This window comes from Ambystoma mexicanum, chromosome 9, assembly GCF_040938575.1.
Source record: "Ambystoma mexicanum isolate Mex_15411 chromosome 9, UKY_AmexF1_1, whole genome shotgun sequence".
Classification (NCBI taxonomy): Eukaryota; Metazoa; Chordata; class Amphibia; order Caudata; family Ambystomatidae; genus Ambystoma; species Ambystoma mexicanum.
In genome coordinates this window covers 142,340,191-142,361,536 of record NC_090931.1, presented here as the reverse complement: position 1 = coordinate 142,361,536, position 21,346 = coordinate 142,340,191, and the positions used below count along the sequence as shown (strand labels likewise).

Genomic DNA, 21,346 nt, shown 5'->3' with positions numbered 1-21,346 from the left:
GGCTCAACTGCATCTTACGCTTCTGCGCTCTCCACTCAGTCGTTCTCCACACTCGCTCTGTGCTTTTCCACATTCAGTCGCTCTCCACGCTCCTCCACTCTCCATGCTCCTCCGCTCTTCATATTCATCCGCTCTCCACATTCATCCGCTCTCCACACTCATCCGCTCTCCACACTCATCCACTCTCCACACTCGTCCGCTCTCCACGCTCCACACCCATCTGCTCTCCATACTCATCCGATTTCCATGCTCATCCGCTCTCCATGCTCATCCGTTCTCGACGTTCATCCGCCCTCTTCGCTCGTCCCCTCTACATGCTCATTTACTCTTACACATTCGTCTGGTCAAGCGTCCATCCAGATCTCCTAGTTTCCTGATGATTTATTCCTATTATCCACTTCACTGTTTTGATCTACATTATTCGTTTGGTACTGTTTGTCTTATGGTTTACATTCGATTTTATTTAGTTGTACATTTCTTGCTTCCGGTCAAATTGCTGGTTAGTTTTAGGGGAAGAGCCAGGTTTTCAGTAGTTTGCGGAAGGCCGTTAAGTCTTCAGTCAGGCGGATGTAGGGTGGGAGCGAGTTCCATAGGGTTGGGGCTAGCGCTGAGAATGATGATCCGCCTAATCTGGCTGAGTTTGTCTTAGGGATTACTAGGAGGCCGGCTGAGCTTGATCTTAGTGTGCGAGTGGGGTGATAAGGTATTAGCTTGTCTTGAAGATATTGCGGTCCAGTTTTATGTAGTGCTCGATGGGAGAGGCATAAGGCTTGTGTGGTGGATGTTCCTTCCACCTGCTTTTTTGAATTCTGACAAAGCAGAACGATTTCCATATTTTCTGCCATAAACTCGGGTCCGGGTCCAGGTTCCTTGAATGAGGAATTACCGGGCCATTCCAACCTTGGAGGACCCGGTAATTCCTCATTCAAAATACCCATCCCCATTCCCATTCAAGCCCCCATAGGGCTCAATGGGAATGGGGAGGGAGCTAACAACGGGCCCGTTAATAACGGGCCCGCTGCGGGCCCGTTGTTAGCTCCCTGGTCCCCTCGCGGGACCTGCTCTGGACATCTGATCTGACCAGCGATCCAGTGCGGGTCCCGCAAGGGAACCTCGTAATAGGTCGGAATGGGTTTAACGGCACCAGCACCATTACCGGCGCCGTTAAACCCATTCCGCCAGGGTCGTAATGAGGCCCTATTTGTCTTCTTCTGAATAAATATCACTGAACCCACGCAAACACTGTGCGGACATTCATCCTTTTCTACATGCTAAATGTGAGGTATCCAGGAACCAGTTTCTTCTTGATACCAAAGGAGGTGAGGGCGCCACCTCTCACTACCCGTGACCTTGTGTTAGGGAGAATTTTCACCCAAGTGCTAAATTCCCTCTACCTTAGAGCCCTCCATTTCTTTTGCTATATTTTGGGCCTTTGAACTTTTCATTTTCAATGTGTTTTACTTTTGTGTTCTTTGGATATGGAGTTTTTAGACAAACTCCATAGGCATCATCTTTTTCTTGTGTGTCACACAGCACCTTCAGTGCAGTGGCACAGGGATGTCATCTCCCAGTGCATGTAAAGTTAAATTGACTTTGCTAGTCTTTTAAAATTCATAGACCCAGCACAAACTATCTTCCTATAGAGTGCTGGAGGGGTTGCCTAGTATCCCCTATGTCTAAACACTCATGTAACAGTCAAATGTTACCCTTTCCTCTTGACATTTCTGGTGGCAGTGGTTTTAGAACAAACTACCACGATTTTTCCCGACCGCGAACACCGGTAGCTAAAAATCGGGTCAGCCATGTTTTTCAATATGGCGCCCAGGACCCCTCTGTAAAAACAGACTCATGTCACCTTTTTTTGCCGTTTCTTTTAGGAAAAGTCCTTCTTGTGTTTAACTGTGCGCGCCAAACCAAGTTTGGTCACTTTGCTCGATGCCCTTTGGCGGGCTTCAGTGCTGAAGCCCTCCTCTGGTGCCTGATTGTCTGGGGTTGGACAGGATGTGAGGGAGGTGCCCGAAACTCCCTGTGCTTAGTCTCCTAGGAAACCTGAATGCACTCTGGGGTGATTGGTTGGCTGCCTGTCCGGCAAGGACAGCCACCCTGCTGGGTGAGTGGCAGCTAGCCTGGAATTAATGGGAGAAACTGTTTAAAAGCAGGTCTCTGGGACATGGAAGGCAGAGTCGACCACTGGATCAAAAGAACCGAAGACAAGCTATAGGAAGATGACTGCTGCAACTCCTGGACCGTTGGTTTGCCCGGTGAAGCCCTGCTGCAGGTCCGAATTGCCTGAAACTCCCTTGATAGAGAAGCCCTTCAAGGACGACTTCTTCCCTTGAGCTGGTGGGAACAACCAACTCGCAAGCCACCTGGACACTGTCTCCATACTGGTCGAATTTTCTTCAGAGTGCTGTTGAAAACCGGATAGCCAGTGAGAAGGATACCAGTTTGTGGACTTTAAGGCACTCACACCTTAAACTGACGTTTAGCCAAGCTTGTGGCCTCTTCTCTGGGCACTAGAGGAACCTCCCAATATCCTCCTTCTTGTCCACACGACTGAAGCTCAGGAACAGCGAGATCTGCAGGAACTGCCAGGAACAACTGCCTCAGCTACAGCTTTTCTTCATCCATAAGGTACTGTGCAAACGCGGTGTGGAAATCTTTTCTGCCACGGTGAAAGTTTGTGAAACTTTCCCAACTTTGGAGTCTTGTTCGCTCCTAACCCGACATATAACTTTTTCTGGCAAACTACTTCTATGAACATTGGCAAAGACTTAACCGTTTACTACCAGAACTGTGCTATCCTATCCAAGACACTGAACCATTGACTTTGGCCCAGGCCTATTGAATCGAATTGCCTCTTGTAGTGATCAATGCAAAAAAGTTATCATACAAAGCCAGAATTTCGAGGCCCAACATGATACCAAAGACATTTTCACAATTCTGAGAGAATTGTAAAAACCAGAGGCTACACACCAAGTTAAACTAGACATAAATCAAGCCTGATGTACAGTAATTCAACAGGCTATGATAGACAAGACCACCAAAATAAGTGGGTAGTGAAAAAAATAAAAAAAGAGTCACACACTGTGAAGGGTACATCCGGGGCCCGAGTTTCTAATAAGAAACAAAATATTCCAGAATTTAATTTTTAAAATATATCAGAAGACGAACTGAGGATCGTGTTAACTAAATTTAAGCCATCCACTTGTAAATGTGATCAATTCCCAGCAGCATCCTATAAAGCATGCTCTGAGTTACTCATTGGATCCCTTACAAAAATAGTAAACACATCATTCAGAGAGGGTATAGTTCCGAGCAGGCTCAAAGGGTCATAGATCACCCCCCTCTTGAAGAAAGCAGACTTAGATCCGGGAGAGGCAAATAACTACTGGCCTATTACCAACTCCCCTTTCATTCTAAAAATCAGGGATAGAGTGGCATATGATCAGTTGGCTTCTTTTACCAACAAACATACCATTCTCAATAATGGACAGTCAGGTTTTCGCCCAGGATATAGCACACTTAAATCCAAGATGATGACAAAAATAAATGAAGGGTCCACAATGCTTCTGATGTCCTTGGATCTCTCAGCAGCATTCGATTTGGTGGATCACCAACTCCTTCTGGAAAGGTTGGAGGAAAGAGCAAATTTCAGCGTTAATGCAAAGAATTGGATGCTTTCGTTCCTAGGCTCAAGAACAATCCGGGTTTGCAGTAAACAAGCACAAGCAGATCCAGTTACCATGAACTATGGGATACCTCAGGGGGCAGCCTTATCACCGATTCTTTATAACCTTTTTACAGTCTCTTTCTTTGATGACTTGGAAAATAAGGACATATGTTTTTCGAACTGCGCCGACGACTCACAGTGCCTTATCACTCTGTCGGGGAACTAGGACCAACATGCCAGGATAGTGGCTAAAATATATGATTTCATCCGTAAATGGATGGATGCTAATGGCATGGCCCTGAATCCAGGGAAAACAGAACTGATACTGATCGGGTCTAAACAAAGGCTTGAGAAATTGACCCTAGACTATCAAACTTTCAGCATCGATAACCATACCATTCAAGTGAAGGATAAAATAAAAATCCTCGGAGTCACCTTCAAGCAATCTTTAAGTATGTCAGCGCATGTAAATAACCTAGGTTCATCATCTGCATACTATATTCGAGTCTTGGCTCACATAAGACCTTTTCTGACAGACAGGTTGCAAAACCATCGCAAGAGCTATTATATCATCAACACTGGATTATTGTAGCTCTTTGCTTATTGGTATAAACAAAGCTGAATTGAACAAACTTCAAGTCGTCCAGAATAGCTCTATTAGAGCTATTATGGGTCTAAGAAAATATACCCATGTTTCCGATATAAGAAGGAACTTGCATTGGCTGCCCATCGAGCAAAGGGTGAAATTCAGACTCTTAACGGTTTATAGTGATATTACTGAAAATAGTTTACCGACAAACAACATTTTCGAAAAAAAATGTCGAATGTAAAGGTGTCGACATTAGATACATATAATGGAGATGGCCATTTTTTCGAGAAAAAAAAATTGAAAAAAAAATGTGTTAACCTAATGCCTAAATGTCAGGGTTAACTTGTCACCTCCCTACTACCCACGCAACCCTTGCAGCCTCCGCAATGAATACACAAATTATATGCATTATGAGTGCCCGAAAGCATATAAAATAACGATATACTAAGGGTTAAACAAGGGAGTAAAAGGCAAGAGTAAAGCACCTTAAGGGAACAGGACTTAATTATAGAACTATCAGCACAAGAGTTTAAGTTATCTAAAACCATTTCATTGGAAAATGCACAAGTAAAAAAAAAATATAGAGACTATGAACAACGAGTTTAAATTATAGTGAACAATTTTGAAACACAAGATGCATATGACTTTTTAGAAGCAACAGCGTATAATCTGAAGTGTTAGGACGTAAGGGTACTCACCAAAATAAACGATCTTTCAGAAGAAATCCCATTTCGAAAATCCACGCTGTCCGACGATAATCCGTGAGAAAATGAGTGGTTGAAGGCCAAAAAAGCAATCCAAATCAGAAGTAGCGAATACAAGTCTAAAAACCATTCCAAATAAAGTATCCTAAAACCATAAGGTTAATCCGTGAAGCATCCAAAGTAACCGAGAATCCACGAAACACGATGCCAAAGTGAGTATCCAAAATCAATAAAATTAATCCAGGACGTGTCCAAAGTAAGCAAAAATGCATAAAAAAACCATTCCAAGGAGAGAATCCATAATCCATGAAATTGATCCAGGAGGCATTCCAAAAAAACGAGAAAAACCATTCCAGCAAAAATAAATTTAATCCATGGTCCATAAAGAAAGAAACCAAGCAATCCCAAAAACACGTGCAATACAAAAAAAACGGTCCGATTAAATAAAAATGCTGAGAAATGGGAAGAGCAGCAGCAAAGACGCCCAACGGTAGTGAACGGACTCGCAAAATGGTGCTTACGCACACGTGACGCATGCGTAAGGGTTACGCAAAAAACTACGTTTATAAAAATAATATTATTAAGTTAAATTACAAATGTTATACAGTTTCGCCATCTAGTGGTGAAAATAGTTAACAATTCTATTCAATGTATTTTACTGTTCAATAAATTATTCAATATTTTAAAGAATGCCTGTGAATTATATTTTGTATTTCGAAATTAAATATTACAATAGAAAAAAAAATATTTGAAAAAATGGATTTTCGAAAAAAATGTATTTTCTAAATAATATTTTTGAAATTTTGACTTTAAAAAAATAACTGGATACCCTCTTAACAATTACATTTAACGCTCTGGCAGGTAATGCACCTACTTACCTTATCAACAGGCTAAAACTTAAGGCAATAAATTGATCTCCGAGATCAAATGGCGATCGAAACCTTGAGGTCCCAAAAACTTCATTGGAACTAGGGTGCTTTTTGGTCAAGTGCCCCTACTACATGTAATGCTGTACATTCTGCTATAGAAAACAGTTCCTCGGTTAAAGAATAAAAAAATAAAAAACTTAAAACCCATCTGTTCAGATAAATAGTTGTCTCCTTTCCACGTTTTCTTGATTCATCTCCCTAAACTGATCTGCACCTGTATGCCTCCGGGCCCTCTTTTGGTTGTGCATAATAAATTAATAATAATAATAATAATAATAATAATAATAATAATAACTGACATTATTTGCCCTTCCTCTGAAAGTAACTGTGTTTGATTCTTATAACCTTTGTCTTTCTACCCCCTTTGAAAGTTACTGAAGTGCCATTTTGCTCCCACTTCAGGGGAGCCTAACTTGTTCAGAAACCTATTGAGCTGCTTCTTACTAGTGGAATGTTTTCTAACTAAATGTGTAAATAAATGTGTATTCTTTTACCAAGAAACCTTAAGTAAGTGTTTGCTTGAACTACTGTGATTGCAAGTCCATTGTGTAACATCTTGTACTGCTCGCATCCCTCTTGAGATAAGTCTGGCTGCTCAGCCACTGCTACCACATAACTGTGTAGTACAGGCCTGTGCCAAAGGTGAGATTGTGCTTACACCTGTAGTCTTAAATGTGTGTAGTGTTCCCAAAGGGTACTGCATGTAATTCTGCCTAACACCTTGCAACTATACAATCACCCTACCTTGACCCAGAACGAAGCGCCTGAGTGTTCCAATAGTAGGGCCCAACCGTTTCAATATGATTATAATATATGGAAGGCTCAGCATCGTGTGGACCTACTTCAGGTTGGAAAGACTGACCTTGAGAAAATAGTTGTGGTTCCTGTCCCATTCGGATCTGATTGGGGGGAAAAGTATAATGTACAGGCCCAGGCATAATATATCAAAAACAATTGGTCAGGCCGAATCTGGACAAGACAACATATAGAAGAATTAATCTATTCTGACAGTTTTTGATCACAATTATTGTGTATTTTTTGTGTAATAATGCAATGTGGAAATTCTACAAAGCATATCATACCATCAAGGTATAGTGAGTCTAAAACCATCCTCATAAAACATAAACATTTTCACAAATCTTACATTAAGAACGACATCTAGTCATTTATAACAGATGAGCCTTGTTTTGCCAAGTATTTTACAATAATACAATATACAAAACAAATAATGTGCTTTTTTTGCCACTTTTGGCACATTAAAACGAAAATCAAGTCGATACAAAAGTTTTTTTTCGGCCTATTGTATTCTATCAGCTTCAGTTGTAATGGCCTTCATCAGGACGGGAGTAGTGAAAGTGTTGCCTCACGGCCTGTGGTGTGTAACTATAACAATTTAAAAATGAATAGAATGAATGGTCTCCATCCAGAGTATTCCTTAAAAACAAGCTCCAAAAATAGCGATAACCTGAACCCCTCGGGGCCAGTGAAAGAGCTCTGTGTTGCAGAAATGGAACACAGAGACTCTGGGATGCCTCCAGGATCTCCACCATGTATGCGTGCTGGGCGAAGCAGAACATGTTCACCTGCGCGGGAAAAACACAGGATTATCTTTCCATCACTTTCCAGCACAGCATGCCTGTAGCACCGTCACTGTTATGAACGGTGCTAGTGCTACAGGCATCTCCATTCCCATTGAGCCCTATGGGGCAGGAATGGGGATCTACCAGCACCGGCACCCGCGAAAGGGCAATTACCGGGTCCGGCATGGTCGGAAAACCCGGGAATTGCCCATTCGCGGGTGCCGGACTTTCATGCCGATATGGAGGTAGCCCTGCCGCTCTTACCGGCAAGGCTACCTCCAACCTCGTAATGAGGCCCATGATCTGTTTTTTATATTGTGTTATTGTAAAAACCTTGGTAAACACAAGGCTTGTCTGTTATAAATGACTAGATGTCATTCTTAATGCAAGATTTGTGAAGAATTGTATGTTTTATGGGGATGGTGTTAGACTCAATTTACCTTGATGCTATGGTATGCTTTGTATAATTTACACATTGCATTATTCCATAAAAAATACACAATAATTGTGATAAAAAACTGTCAGAATAGATTCATGGTTCGCTATAGAAGCAAAGACATAACACATAACATAACATAACATAAGTTGTCTTGTCCAGAGTCGCCCTGACCAATTGTTTTTTATATATTATACAATACCTGGAATGGTCAGGGAATAGTCAGGTGCCCCTTCGTTTTACATACAGCCCAGGGATAAGACAGTTTAGACCGACCATATTCATATGTCTGTTTGGGAACAATAGTAGACTTGGGATTAATTCACAAATGGATACCATTTTTATTTATGGTGTCATTTGTCCCTCGACCGAGCAGGTTGCCCACATCCCCAGAAGCTCAACCCGACCCCTGCCCCTCTTACTCTATCTCGCGACAACCTGGAGGCTTGAACCCGGAGAAATACAGGATCACTTTCTTCTGCCACCCTCGCTCTTTCTCCAACTCCCCTCTGTCCCTTTCCAACTCTTCTACATTCGCTTCCCAAGGATCATGTGCTGGGCTAAGCCACCTCGTTCACTTTCTCGAACTCTCCAGGATGCCACCATTCTAGTCTGCCTGACTGTTGCTGGACAAATGTATCAAATCCTGAAATGGGCAGTACATGGCCATGTACAACACAGATTGCATTTCTGGCTTGCATGTTCAAACCGGTCCTCATTGCTGATCCAGGGCCCAGCAAGCAGACCAAATGTTATCCTCATTTGCATGTTCCGGTATGCGTTCAAATATCTCCCCGCAGTCGGATAGCTCAGGGGCAACGCGTTTGGGCAACGCAGCGCAACACAGGTTCGAATCATGATCCCGCTCTTAGAAACCAATCTCTGGTATTAAGTGTGTTATAAAAGAACAATTATAATTACTAAATGAACAATGTTTAAAACGTGCCAGCACTTCACGACTAGCAATTCATTAGAATGCCATCCTACCCAACTATTATTTTTTGGAATCCTAATTCCCATCGTTCACATATTTCAGCTACTAGTAAGCTTATATTAGTACATTAACACCTAATTATTTATTTAAATCAGCAAAGGAAACTGCACTTTTCTCTTGATACAGGGACACAGCCCCATTGAAGAAATAATGTGTTTATGCTTGAAAAAGCTTTACTTAAACTACTGTTTTACTGGTGCAGTGTAGAATGACAGAGAGATTTTAATGTGATGTGGTGAATTCAATACTTTTTTCGATGTAATGCAGGTGCTAGTTAATGTCTTTAATGTATATCATATTAATTGAGACTGAAATCTGTCATATAATTTTTTTCTTGAAGTTTAAACCGCGTGCGTGAACAGCGAGGCCTTGTTCCACGGGCTCGCTGGGACTATTTGATAAACCACGATGCTCGGCTTCGAGCGCATTTGGAAAAGCAGAGGAACAGTAAAAGGGCTCTCTCATCTCCCTTCCTCCCAAGGTAAGTCCTGTCAATTCTTTCACAAAGCAGACATAAGAGTTTTAACCACCATTTTAGATCAGCTGGAGTGTTCACTGCACAACAACGATTCTTCTCAAAGATTTGAACTGGAGCAAATCAGAGTCACCCGTGATCATTTCTGATTTGTTCCTGATACCCAAGACCTAATCCACAAAGACTAAAACTGGGGCAAATCTGAAGATGCCTGGAGCATCTCTGAGGCGCAGTCAGTTCTTAACGTGTTGTTCAATAGCATCTCTGATGCTACAGGCATCTCTATATTTGCTCCAGCTTTAGTTTTTGCGAATCGGGTATTAGGAGATTTCTGCAGCATCTTTGACATTCTCAAATGCAACTGTGATACTCAAAGATTTTTTCAACAGCATCCCAAAGATTCACCCAGCATCTCCAGATTTGCTTCAGTTTTATTCTTTGTGGATCAGGTATCTGGAGCAAATCAGAGATGCTTACGGGCATCTTTGAAATGTTCCAGTTCAAATCTTTGTGGATGGAGCCCCATGTATGATATGATATGATAATATACAGAGGTTTCTAAGCGTGCAACTGTGGCTCGAACTTGTGTTTCTCTATGTCGTCTTGCTTCCAAGGTGAGCACGTTGCCCCTGAGCTATCCTCTCGAGACCTGTATTTACAGTAAGCAACTCTGGCCAAGGAGGACCATCCTAAATTCTTATTAACTTGGAGGATGGAGGAGAGGGATCAAAGGAAAGTGGACACTCCTACTCAATATCCGTGATAATAGCCATGCACTGGGGGTTTTGGCTGCTATTGTCAAAGTCAAACTTAGCTTTATTTCGGCAGTTGCCATAAACTCATACAAAGATATAATACATTTCTTTATAAACCACTTAAAAATAATTTACAACAGAAGAATTTTAAAATACATTAAATAAAACGCTAAGCAGTTTGAGTTCATAAAAACCTGATTTAACATTGTGACTTTCATTATCAAAAATGATCAAGTAAATTCAGCTAATAAGAGATAAAAAGCTAAAAGGGCTCAAAAGTAGGGAGAGTATAATTGCAGCCACAACATCTAAAACTAAGTTCATGACATTGTGAAAATACTTCACAGGGGGTTTAAACCTCGTCTAAAGTGAATAGTGTATCTATGCACAATTTTCGCCTTCGCATCCAGGCTCGGTGGATCTAACAAGCTACGCACGGCACAGGGTAAGGGCTAAGAGTGCCTTTGCAAAGTTCCTAAGCATTCACCAAGGAGCGAATACCCTCTCTCTCCAGCAAGGGTTTACAATATTTTGTTCTCTCAGGTTTCTTTCACACACAAATACAAAATGGGTGATGGTTTCCTCTTCTTGATTACACAAAGGGCAGATACCACCCCCTCCAGTTTTCCAAGATCTTGTGAAGGTAGCAATCTGCAAGGTCCCTAGCCTGAAACAAACAAAAAAGGTCTTGTGCATAGTGGGGGCTCAGAAAATCTAAATAGCCTTCTTGACCAAACTCTGCCTAGCATGCCAGATAATCAGGACTTAGTTTTATGGCTTTGGCAGCTTCAACCAGATGTACCCGAGCTGGATCATTGCTTTCTCCTTTATTCTACCTTTGGGGCCGACTGCAATCGAAATGGGGTCTTCCCAGAGTGAGTTTTCATTCATGCAATACAATATTTTCTTAACATGCATCCCCCAAGGAATACATTTACCTCTGGCTAAATCCAGTACATGTGTAAGAGTATATCGGTACTTTCCAAGACCTTCAGTACACCATAGCCTTATCTAGTAAAATACCAAGTTCAAAATAGCCTGTTCGCCAATTGGATACACATCAAGCTCCAAATGTATTGGTGTATTTGTAGAGGCATCTGGAGCAGTTGTTTCGTGTGCTCATTTTCAGTTCATTTTAAGTCTATAGTATTTTCGTAGCCCCACAGTTTGGACCGTAAAGACTTGCTGGAATCGCTTGCCAATGGTACGTAGACCTGGGGCAATAGCGCCCCTGTCATGTCTGGCATGGAAAGTTCTGCGTGCTCCCGAGTATTTGCCAATTATTGCTGCTGTTGTAAACAAGCCGTGATGTCTGAAACTGGTGTGCAGTTGTTTCATTTCCACAATATTTCAAGTGGACAGTTCGGTCATTGTATGGGTTTGCAGGGCTGAGTCAAGCAGAGGAAGACATTTGTCACAGGGATTTCAGGTGTGAGTCGTGGGGGGCAGGGTGTTGGCAGGGGCAAGGAAAGGTGTAGGTATGGGGGTGAAACAAAACAATTTGTAACAAACAGTAAAAATTCAATGCCCAAACTGCACAATTTGAAGATTGTGACAATGAAACCATATAGAACTGTCTGAAACTACACAGGGAGGACCCTCTTTACAATTTTTTACTAGAATCATTTTCCCACTGGTGATTGCTCTAAACCCTAACTATTTCCATGACCTCAACCCAAAATTGTCCATTCCTCAACGTCTGAGGTTATTTCAGACTGACCATACGAAGGAGCCTTGGTGTCCCCTTACACCAGGAAGAAGAGGATGATCCCCTTTGTACTACATGCACGTCCAGCTGCTAACCCAGGCGGTGGAGCCTTCTTCCCTACAGAACAGAACAGGAAGATCAATGCCCCAGTCACAACACCCACAGTGGTATTAGCTTTCCACCCCTGCAAGTGCACCAAGGCAATGTTTGCCCAAGTCATAGACCCTTGCCTTGGTGCAACCATGCCTTGCAAGAATATGGTTTTTGCTCTAGAGCAGTTTCTGCCCCAGTGTTATCTACACTTTCACAGATTCAAAGTTTCTGTAATACCACACTCAGTTCATTAGGACTGGTGCAATTTCACAGAGGCCATATGGAGTGACTGGAGTTTTGCCTGGCTGCATGATTGATCTTTTGAATGTTGGAAGAAGCAGAACCAGAACCCCTTCTCTACCCGCTACCGTGGACCTTCCTCGCCCTATACCAACAGCAGCAAGCATTGGCGAACTAAGACTCACTTGCACATGTTGTGCCTTGTATCAATGTGAAAATGTGTCAAGAGATCCACTCCTCTCTGTGTGGCATGGCACACACTGGCTGTCTGAGCATCCCTTTTGATACAACATTCTAATTAGGCAGGCCGAGCCTGCGTCTATTTCTGGGTTCAAAATCACTGAAGGTGTAAGGTACTAAAACATCAGCATTTTCACACTAAATACTATGCTTGGCGATGTCTAAATTCAATGTTTTTACTAAAGTTTGGCCTTCTTTAATGATGCAACATAAACTCTAAACATCCTTGTGATTTGGAGTGCTAGTTAACCTCTACACACTGTGAGGGGTCAGAAATGTGAGGTGGACAAGTAGATGGAGTTTTCTCACAAGTAGCCAATTTATTAAATAATACGGGTGAGAAAAAACCTCACTTTCCCTAACCTAACAAGGATTTCCCTGCCTGTTAAGCTAAGACTAAAGGTAAACACTTGTATATCAAAAGGTATCTGTCCTTCACACTTATACAACAAAATGATACAGGTATCATATGGCCATTTAAACTCCATAAAATAACAGTTATATTCAAACATAAACTTTGTAAACATATATCTGTGTAACCTGGGTCGGATCCCCTTCCCCAGGATTAATGACAGACTTTCCAAACCAAGGTTCCCACCAAGAAAGTTCTTTTCAATAATCAAGTTCTGCTCCAAAGGCAACACAAAATTCTGTTCATTCCATAAGTCTTTTACTTGGTCCTTGGATTGATTTGATTGCTAAAACAAGATTTTTCACTCTTTGAAATGATTGTTCAATGTTTCCACATGCTCTTGCTTCATAAACCAAAAAGAATACATCTTCACACTTCTAGCCAGTATTCAATATAACTTCTCTTTTTGAAGAATAACCACTTTTACATTTCTTCTTCATAAACAATAATAGTTTCAGGATGGTTTTACCATAATTCATCTCAACATATCAACATGCCACTTTCTTTCCATCACAACCTTCCACCACACTGCAGTACTTCAATGTCTTCTTCCTGGTCCACTAACCTGCCAGGACTAACCACTAATATTCCCATTCATGATATACTCGCCTGCCAGGATGAAACTTCTATCACTACTACCAGTACTCTGTGTGGAAGTTTGCTACAAACTTTAGAAAAGTCTTTGACTTTCAACAACAACATTGGTGATAACAACTTCTTCCATAAGGATACAAAACAAATTGATGCTTTTTGTTCCACTGAGAAGTTTGCCACATGCAATGCAGGTTATGATGCTCTCCCCCTTGATGATTTCTACAAGGAGGGCTTCTTTCCTGCCTCCTTTGCGTTCCTTCTACAACATAAGTTAGCTGCTGCTAATGTCTCTTGTTCAGGTTTCCCCTTTTTGGAAAGCTGTATCCCTTTTTATTTATATGTGCCTTTCTTTGGTTTAAGCAATGCTGGTTGGTATTTTCTTGTAGATTACGTTCATCTTGTTCAAATATTGCCCCTTCTTTACTTTAATGTTGGTTACAATATTTATCCACTCGCTTTCTCTTAATAGGAGTATTATGCCACAATTGCTTTAATTCATTAGTTCGGTATTCAACAATGTTGCTGGCAGCCAACAGTCTATTGGGGAGTGCCCCAGGGTTACCTACTGAAGACCAATTCACAGGTATTTTCCTGTGCTTCTGTTCGACCCACTGCTGCTGCTTCAGCTTCTTCTTCTCTCTTTGGTCCTGGTTATCTGACCGCTCTGGTAACACACTCCTGCGGCCCACGCCTTTCGAAAAGGAAGTCTGCCTCGCTCCTCACATGCTCCCGTGAACGCTAACTACCGGAGTAGGGTGTCAGAACAGGAGAGGTTCTCTCTCCTATGGGACAGCCGGTCACAGCACCGCTTCCCACTGCGTGTCCTCTGCACTTCGGAGTTTTAACTTCTACGACTCTCTCAGCAGTGCATCCCGTTGCAAACACAGCAGCGACCCCAGTGTCTTCTTTCTGCTTCTGCTGTTCCCACTGCTGCTTTCTAATGGCTTGCACCTGAAGGGGGTTTTAAATGTTCTAAAGTCCCCCTCAGCTGTGGGTCATTAGAACCACTAGACTTCACACTACAATTCTGCACCTCTGAGCCCCTCTTCCTCGTCTCAGTACTTAGAGCATTATGGGACTTGAAGTCCCTAATGTTCTTGGTTCTTCTTTTATCAAAGGCTTCAGATTTACAATAGGCCATTAAGCCCATGGGATCACTAGGGAAGTTGGTTAGAGGGTTCTCCCAATTCTCCTGATCTGAGTCCCCTCCGATGTGATCCTCCCGCAGAACACAGGGTCAGGATCAGTAGCATTTGCATTTCCCTGGCCACCCTGGGCCAGGGTCTTTGGGCTGATCTCCCCTGATTCATCACAACACAGTGCCTAAAACCTTAACAGTAGCACTGTCTAGTTATTTACACAGACTGTATTCAACCCTTTGGTTGACACTATGCACAACAAGTTATTGTTTGTAATTTGCACCTTAATGTTCTACTGGAATTTCCAAGAATTAAGTGTATTCCAAATTTCAGAAGTATGCCAAATAAATGTAGAGGCCAATTCACTAAGAAATGACACTGACTTAGCCTTGACTTAATGATTTGCAAAGACATTTCAAGGAGTTACTCTGATTTACTCTCCTCCTCCAAATTGACTATTGCTCATCTTTATTGCTTGGTCTTTGTGCTTCCCACTTTTTTCCTCTTCGTTCTGTTTATCATTCTGTTTATAATTCCTCCATGCATCTTTTTCTCTTTTCCCCCCTCGGCCTTCTATTACACCATCCCTACTTTCGATTCCATTAAACCCCTTTGAATCTCGTCTTCTTTGCCATTTTCTCTCGATTGTTTTCAAATGTAGTCATGGCCTGGCCCCTCTCTATCTTTCCACTTTACTCTTTCTTTGTCCCTTGCCGCCCCCTAAGGTCACAAAACGTATGTCTTCTTACTGTTCCTAAACCTCCATGTGATTCTTCTCGTTTCCACGCTTTTACTCTCCTGGCCCACAAACACTGGAACTCCCTTCACCTTTCACTTCACTCTACCTCATCTCGCTGCATTTTTCAATTTAACCTCTTGCATCTTCTCTTGTCTCTTAACTCCCTGGCTTCCCTGTCTTCTGATTTAATTTGTACTTATGTTGATGAATTGTACTGATTTTGATATTGTTTGTTCAGCACCTTTGGCGCAAGACGCTCTATAAATTAAATAAAATGAATGTACTCCTCACTTACTACAAGAAACTGATTTATGCCTCGTAAGTCAAAGTTTCCATAGTATAATCTTTGTTATTCATTTAGCCATCTCTAGTTTATTATTAGTAAGTCTATGTTATATTGAAATCTTTGTGAATGGAACACCCCGTGTTTAAATCAGGGGTAAGCCACAGTAACTCATGGTAACATCTTACTCAATCAAATGCCCCTTTCCAGGTTTAAGTCAATGATAAGTTACAGTTGCTCATAACAACATTGTGAATTAGTTCCTTAAAATATCAAACATATTTGTAGTTCAAATGTGCTCCTTAAGGACTGGTATATCATTTATACGCCATCAAAGGGCAGTGGCCATTGGATAAACACTGTTGGACCTTTGCCTTGGGTTTATTCTGCGATGGGGCAGTAGCACTGCCCGGCAATTTATGGTTTTCCTTTTATCTTATGCCTAAATTCCGATTTAGTCTTTCAGATGCTCCATATAATCTGGGCTTCCATCCAAGGCCAGGGAAGAAAGCAAGTTTACCTTTACCCGTGGAGGGGAAATGGAGGTAAGCAACTTCAAGGAGAGTGGATATTGAGTAATTCTGCACTGAAACCCAATCCAAAACTGTCACTTCATTCTTCTTTACAGTGCAGTGCACAGCAGTAACCTAGAGATACCATCCTAGACACATACCCAAATATAAAAATAATGAGTGCAATATTATTCCCTGAAATCTATATCAATGTGGTCACACTAGCCATCCTCCGCTGCATAACTCAATCCTACAAGCCTTCTGTATATCTGAGATCTGCCATCCTGAACTTATTCCCATCCCCTCTGAGATTCAAGGCATGTGTATGTTGGAGCTCGGCAAACTGTACCACCCTATGCCTACACCTTTTGATATGGGTGGGATGTCTTTATATGCCTCGGTGTCATAATATGTACTGCTTCCTCTATGTCTATGATAATGCAATACCCCAAATCCCTGGATCTATGTTCCACCAAATCTACAGTTATTAAGGAACTATTGATCTCAATGAAGTCAATGTTGATCTCTGTTGTTCAAAAGCCATGTTCTGTCTTGGAGAAGTGTGGCACACAGTGAGCACTAGGGATCTTTTTTCGTAGGACTTATTTTTAGGTCTACATCAAATAATTTGACTTACGGGGTGTTTGCTATGAGTTATCCTAACTCACTAAGTGATCAAATGGCTGTGCAGTCAACGCAGCTCTTCAGAATTTGAAGGATGGTTTAAGGGTAAAGTAAGCAAATGTAATTAACACTGAATGAGGGAAGGTCCACAGAGTATATCACAGGCCCCTACTGTTATCCGAGCCCCAAAACCCCAATATTAGCCTGTGGTTCATGAGAAGCCAATGTCCCATGTCCTCCAATGGAATAGGAGGATTGCACATATAGCCCCACGAACAAAGGTAGCCCAAGGAAGACCTCCAGAAGGGCGGAGGTGCCCCACTGAAGAGGTTTGGACACCAGATTCAAAGCACTACCCCTTGGAAGGGAGATTGGAGATGTGAGTGTGATGTTACTAGCCAAGGTGTACAGAGGTTCGTTTCCAGGTGGGCAGCAGAGGATCCCTACAGCCATGGGACCACAGAATCAAGGTACATTGGTGAGTAAGGGCAGCCCACGATCCATGCGATCACCACTGGTTCGGAATCCACAGTGGTATAAACAGCAGCACCTATAGAGGTTGCTATTGCTTGCTCAATGGGCAGTGGTCAGCACAGTAGCACTGCAGCACTGTAGGACTGGGTCAACCACATGAGGAAGACTCTGGAGGCATTTGAGAAAAAGATCTAATGAAGGAAGGAAGTTGGGATCACGCCGTTGAAGGACCAATAGAGAGCAGCCCTTGGAGCAGAAACCAGAGATATCCCCATAATCAGAAGTATTGGCAAGGTCAGCAAATGAAGACCTAGCGCCACGAGGGGCATACTTTCAACCCCAGCTGAAGCCAGAGAGACGCCCTGATGAAATAGAGGCAAAGAAATAGCAGCGTTGTGACTTTGGGTCAGAAATAGTGCAATGGTGACCCTAACAGGTTCACTATTCGCAGATAGAACACAGTGCAGCAAGACACGCCACTAGAGACCTTCGTGTCAGGAGTATGATAGCAGGGCCCTGATACTCTGCCCAGCCTTTGAATGAAAGGTCCAGCAGAGGCAACAGTAATGCCCAGATGACAGAAAGATGCAGTACTTAGAATTTGGGGTCAGGAAACACCACTTGGTCCCCCTAGATCCAGCGGAATGTGTGCAGTGCACAGTTCCTTCTGGTCATGAGAGAGGCGCCGCTTAACTGTGGAGTGTCTTGTGGTCCAAATGATTCTGTTGAAGAGCTTCCTACATTTTCCTTGGGGAACTCATCTCTCTGAAAGGTTCTGGCTCAAATCCTGAATTACAAATGTTCCTAGTGAGGAATGATCACTTTTATGCCCAAACTGGAAGTTAGATGGTCACCCTAAACTCCAGTCAAACGTGCACCATTCAACAATTTGGCCGCCAGCTGGTTGCCACACACAATTTTGTGGGCATCCTTAGAAGCAATCAGAGTAATACTATGGGGATTGTTGTGAAAAATGGAATGTGCACCAAGCACAGAGTATAGTTGGGGATTTAAGCATGCAACCCTTTTATCACAGATATATTTGTCGTATATAAAGGTCTGTGGTCACGCTTATGTTCCCAAAACCTTTTTTGATTTCATGCAAAGCCCATTGATGCTATTTGTCCCCCTCGCCTTTCCCAGACTGGTATTTTGAAAGTGTATAAATAGTGTTTAAGACTGTCCATCTTTGAATGAAAACCTTCTATCAGAATGTTTAGGTATACCAGAGGTTCGGGGTTCACACTAATCATTCACCATTCAGAGCACCCAGGCCCAACAAATCCTCCCCCGGTATACAGACGGAGTACTCAGCCAAGGCCAAGTTAGAACTGTCCTTTATTTTCCACAACAAACAGGGATCATACAGGAAATAGGAACATCTCCAACAATCACAGATCCTGAGCCCGTGCCAGGGGCTTTTTTTGGGGTGTGGCGTCACAAGTGGGGGCTCTTCCCCAAAAACCTAAGAGCTTACACAATTGGGTGACTGGGGTGGTGGTGCCTATAGCCGACACCTATAGATGTTAGCTGACTGGTCCTCACATGTCAGATGACTTTGCCTGAGCCCTCCCCAAAAAGGATCTATTACATTATTGCAGGGTCGCAGCATTACCATTGGCCGAAGCCCTTTGCCATCCACCAATGGAACTGTGTTCCATGATTGGCTGGAGGGGGTCTCCTCAGGCCTGGGACCTAGCTCTGTTCTCTGCGCTATATGTACCTTCTCATGGTGAGGAGAAAGACTGTGTCCCCGTTGTTGCTACTGGTATAACCACTTTGCCTTAGAGTGCCTGCAGGTTGCAACATTGTAAAACAACACCTGTATCATTTCCTGTCTGCTTCGCTGGGAACTGCTCCTCTTCCCACCACTGGTAAATGGCCATTGTTCGGCTTGGTCAGATTGCGTGGTTGAAGACTGCAAAATTGAGCTTTTCTGTCTGCAATTAGTGAGGATTTTTTCTGTTATTTTGCAGGTGGCTTCTTGTCTATGGGGCCAGGAATGTTCTGCTCATTATCTGGCCTTGGCTGTGAGTACCAGCTATGGACAGTGTGCTGCAAAATCTGTTTTTCTCCGTCCCATATTCTGAAGCCTGTGGCTTCATGCAATTCTACTAGAGTTATGCTATAATGTCTGTATGTCTATATTGTGTTATTGTCCTTATGGGCTAGTGGTACTTGGTCCTTCCAGGTTCCTTATACGACTCTGTAGTTCCATATGGTTAGTTGCAATAAGCGGCTGCAAGCTTGCTCTGCATCTCTTCTTGCATTTCTGCATTTGGCTAATGAGAGAAAATAAGAAAGGCTTTCCACAGTATGTATATGTATCTGTCCTCTATCTACCGAACTTTGTTAGCATGTTCTTCGTGTGTGCTAGTGTGTGTCCGTGTAACTTCGTGCAGGGATGCTAGTTTGCTTCGTGGCTAATGTTACTATGTTGTGGTGTCTCAAATAGCATCAAGATATTTATCATTAGTCAATCAGGTCCAGTGGTGCACCTGCATCCATGATCAGTGTTGAGGCACCGGAATCCAAGAAGACATCAGCTGTATAAGGTTTGAATGGTTGTCTGAGACTGTATCTGTTCACATATGTAGATTTCACTGGCCCTCCTGACAGTGACTGGCATCTTGCATTTCTTGCTCTTCGTGCTGTCATACTTATGGGGGTCAAGAGTGGCATTACAGGGACCCTATCTTCAGTCCCACCTTTGGTCGACGTGCCGACCACTCCACCAAACCTATTCACTGTCGTTTTTTTTGGCAGCCATATCTTTGTTATTCCTCCAAGATGTCCATGGTAATTTGCATGGTCATCGAAACTCCATGTCATGTAACTGCAGTCTCCTTCTGGGTTGCACCCTACCCATTTTGCCCAGTTGCTCCTTTTGTCCACGGGGTCATCCAATGTTATCATCTCGGTCGAGAACAATGGGCACTCCTTTATCTGTGACCTTATTTTAGTTCTTTCTTCTACTATCTTGTCTTCTTCATCATTTGTATTTATATCTTCCTATTACTTTCATCCCTATTGTTTTCTCTGTAATTTTGCTGCATTGCATAATACAGATCTTAATTACACATAGTGCTATTAGTAACAATATTCATGCTTCTAGTAATACATTTAGTCCATCTTCCATCCATGTTGGCATCCATGAAAATATATACGCCAGCCAGCTTTGATCTTTTCCTGTTCCTTTTGCCTCCTCTTCCAGCTTGGTGTCCGTTTTCGACAACCTGCCATTTGCTTCATCGTTTGCGGGCACAAATGTACAGCAAGAAGACCAGATCTTGGTGCAAACTCCTCCATCTTTTGCTGTGAGAAGGTCTAGAACATATCTGTTCTGGAGGGCCATCAACTTTACAGCTCGAAGCTCTTATTTTATCGCATTGAAGCCATTTACATTTGAATGTATTGCCTTCATCAGCTCCCATCTCGTAATCTGTAGCCAATTTGCATATGTGTATGTCTGTCCAGCTGGAACAACTGACACAAAGAACATCTCTGTTCTACTGAATAATTGGTGTTCAGGTGGTACGTCGCCCAGAGAGGCTTCAGACACTGATGAGAAGTAGTTCTCTTTTCACTCTACTCACTTCCACTGACCTCTTCTTTCTTCTTGCATTGTCTATCTTAGGGATGTCTTCTGTTTTGATGTCCTTTTGTGGTACTACTAGGGCTGGCGTATTGATGTGTACCAACGAACATACTCTTCCCCAGTTGGGTGGCAGCTTCTCATGCGCCTTAGATCAGTGGTATTCAAACTGTGGGTCGCGACCCCCTAGGGGTCCGCGGGTGCATCCCAGGGGGGCTCTGAGAGCTCAGCATGAAAAAAGATTTTTTTTTTTTTTTTTTTTTTTTTTTTTTAGATTGGAAGAAATGGGCAGGTGTGGCCCACATGGGCGGGCTGAAGCATGAAACTGTCTCAGGCAACAATGAAAAAGTGGCCCACAGTTGTAAATGGATATTCATTCCTTTAGTCACAGACTGGGCCTCATTACTACTATGGCGGACCAGTAACAACGGTGCTGGTAAGCTACCGGCACCGTTGCTACCGTTCCGCCATAGTAAGAGTTGTGCTCATGGGTGCTTGACAGCCCCCGCCAGGTCTGACCTCAGCTTGTCGGATGCACCGGCACCGTTATTAACGGTG

The 21,346-nt window shown here is 42.7% G+C and overlaps 2 protein-coding genes across 2 annotated transcripts in view; one reads left to right on the top strand and one right to left on the bottom strand.

Annotated features, from left to right (window-relative positions):
- LOC138487766 (uncharacterized) overlaps nt 1–21,346 on the top strand; it is a 263,072-nt gene that overhangs the window by 62,781 nt on the left and 178,945 nt on the right. The window contains exons 3-4 of the mRNA XM_069614315.1: nt 9,246–9,386; nt 16,042–16,128. Coding sequence (XP_069470416.1) covers nt 9,246–9,386; nt 16,042–16,128 — 228 coding nt within the window. The remainder of the gene's footprint in view (nt 1–9,245; nt 9,387–16,041; nt 16,129–21,346) is intronic.
- Nucleotides 1–21,346, bottom strand: part of SC5D (sterol-C5-desaturase) — a 220,354-nt gene that overhangs the window by 139,890 nt on the left and 59,118 nt on the right. The window lies entirely within an intron of this gene.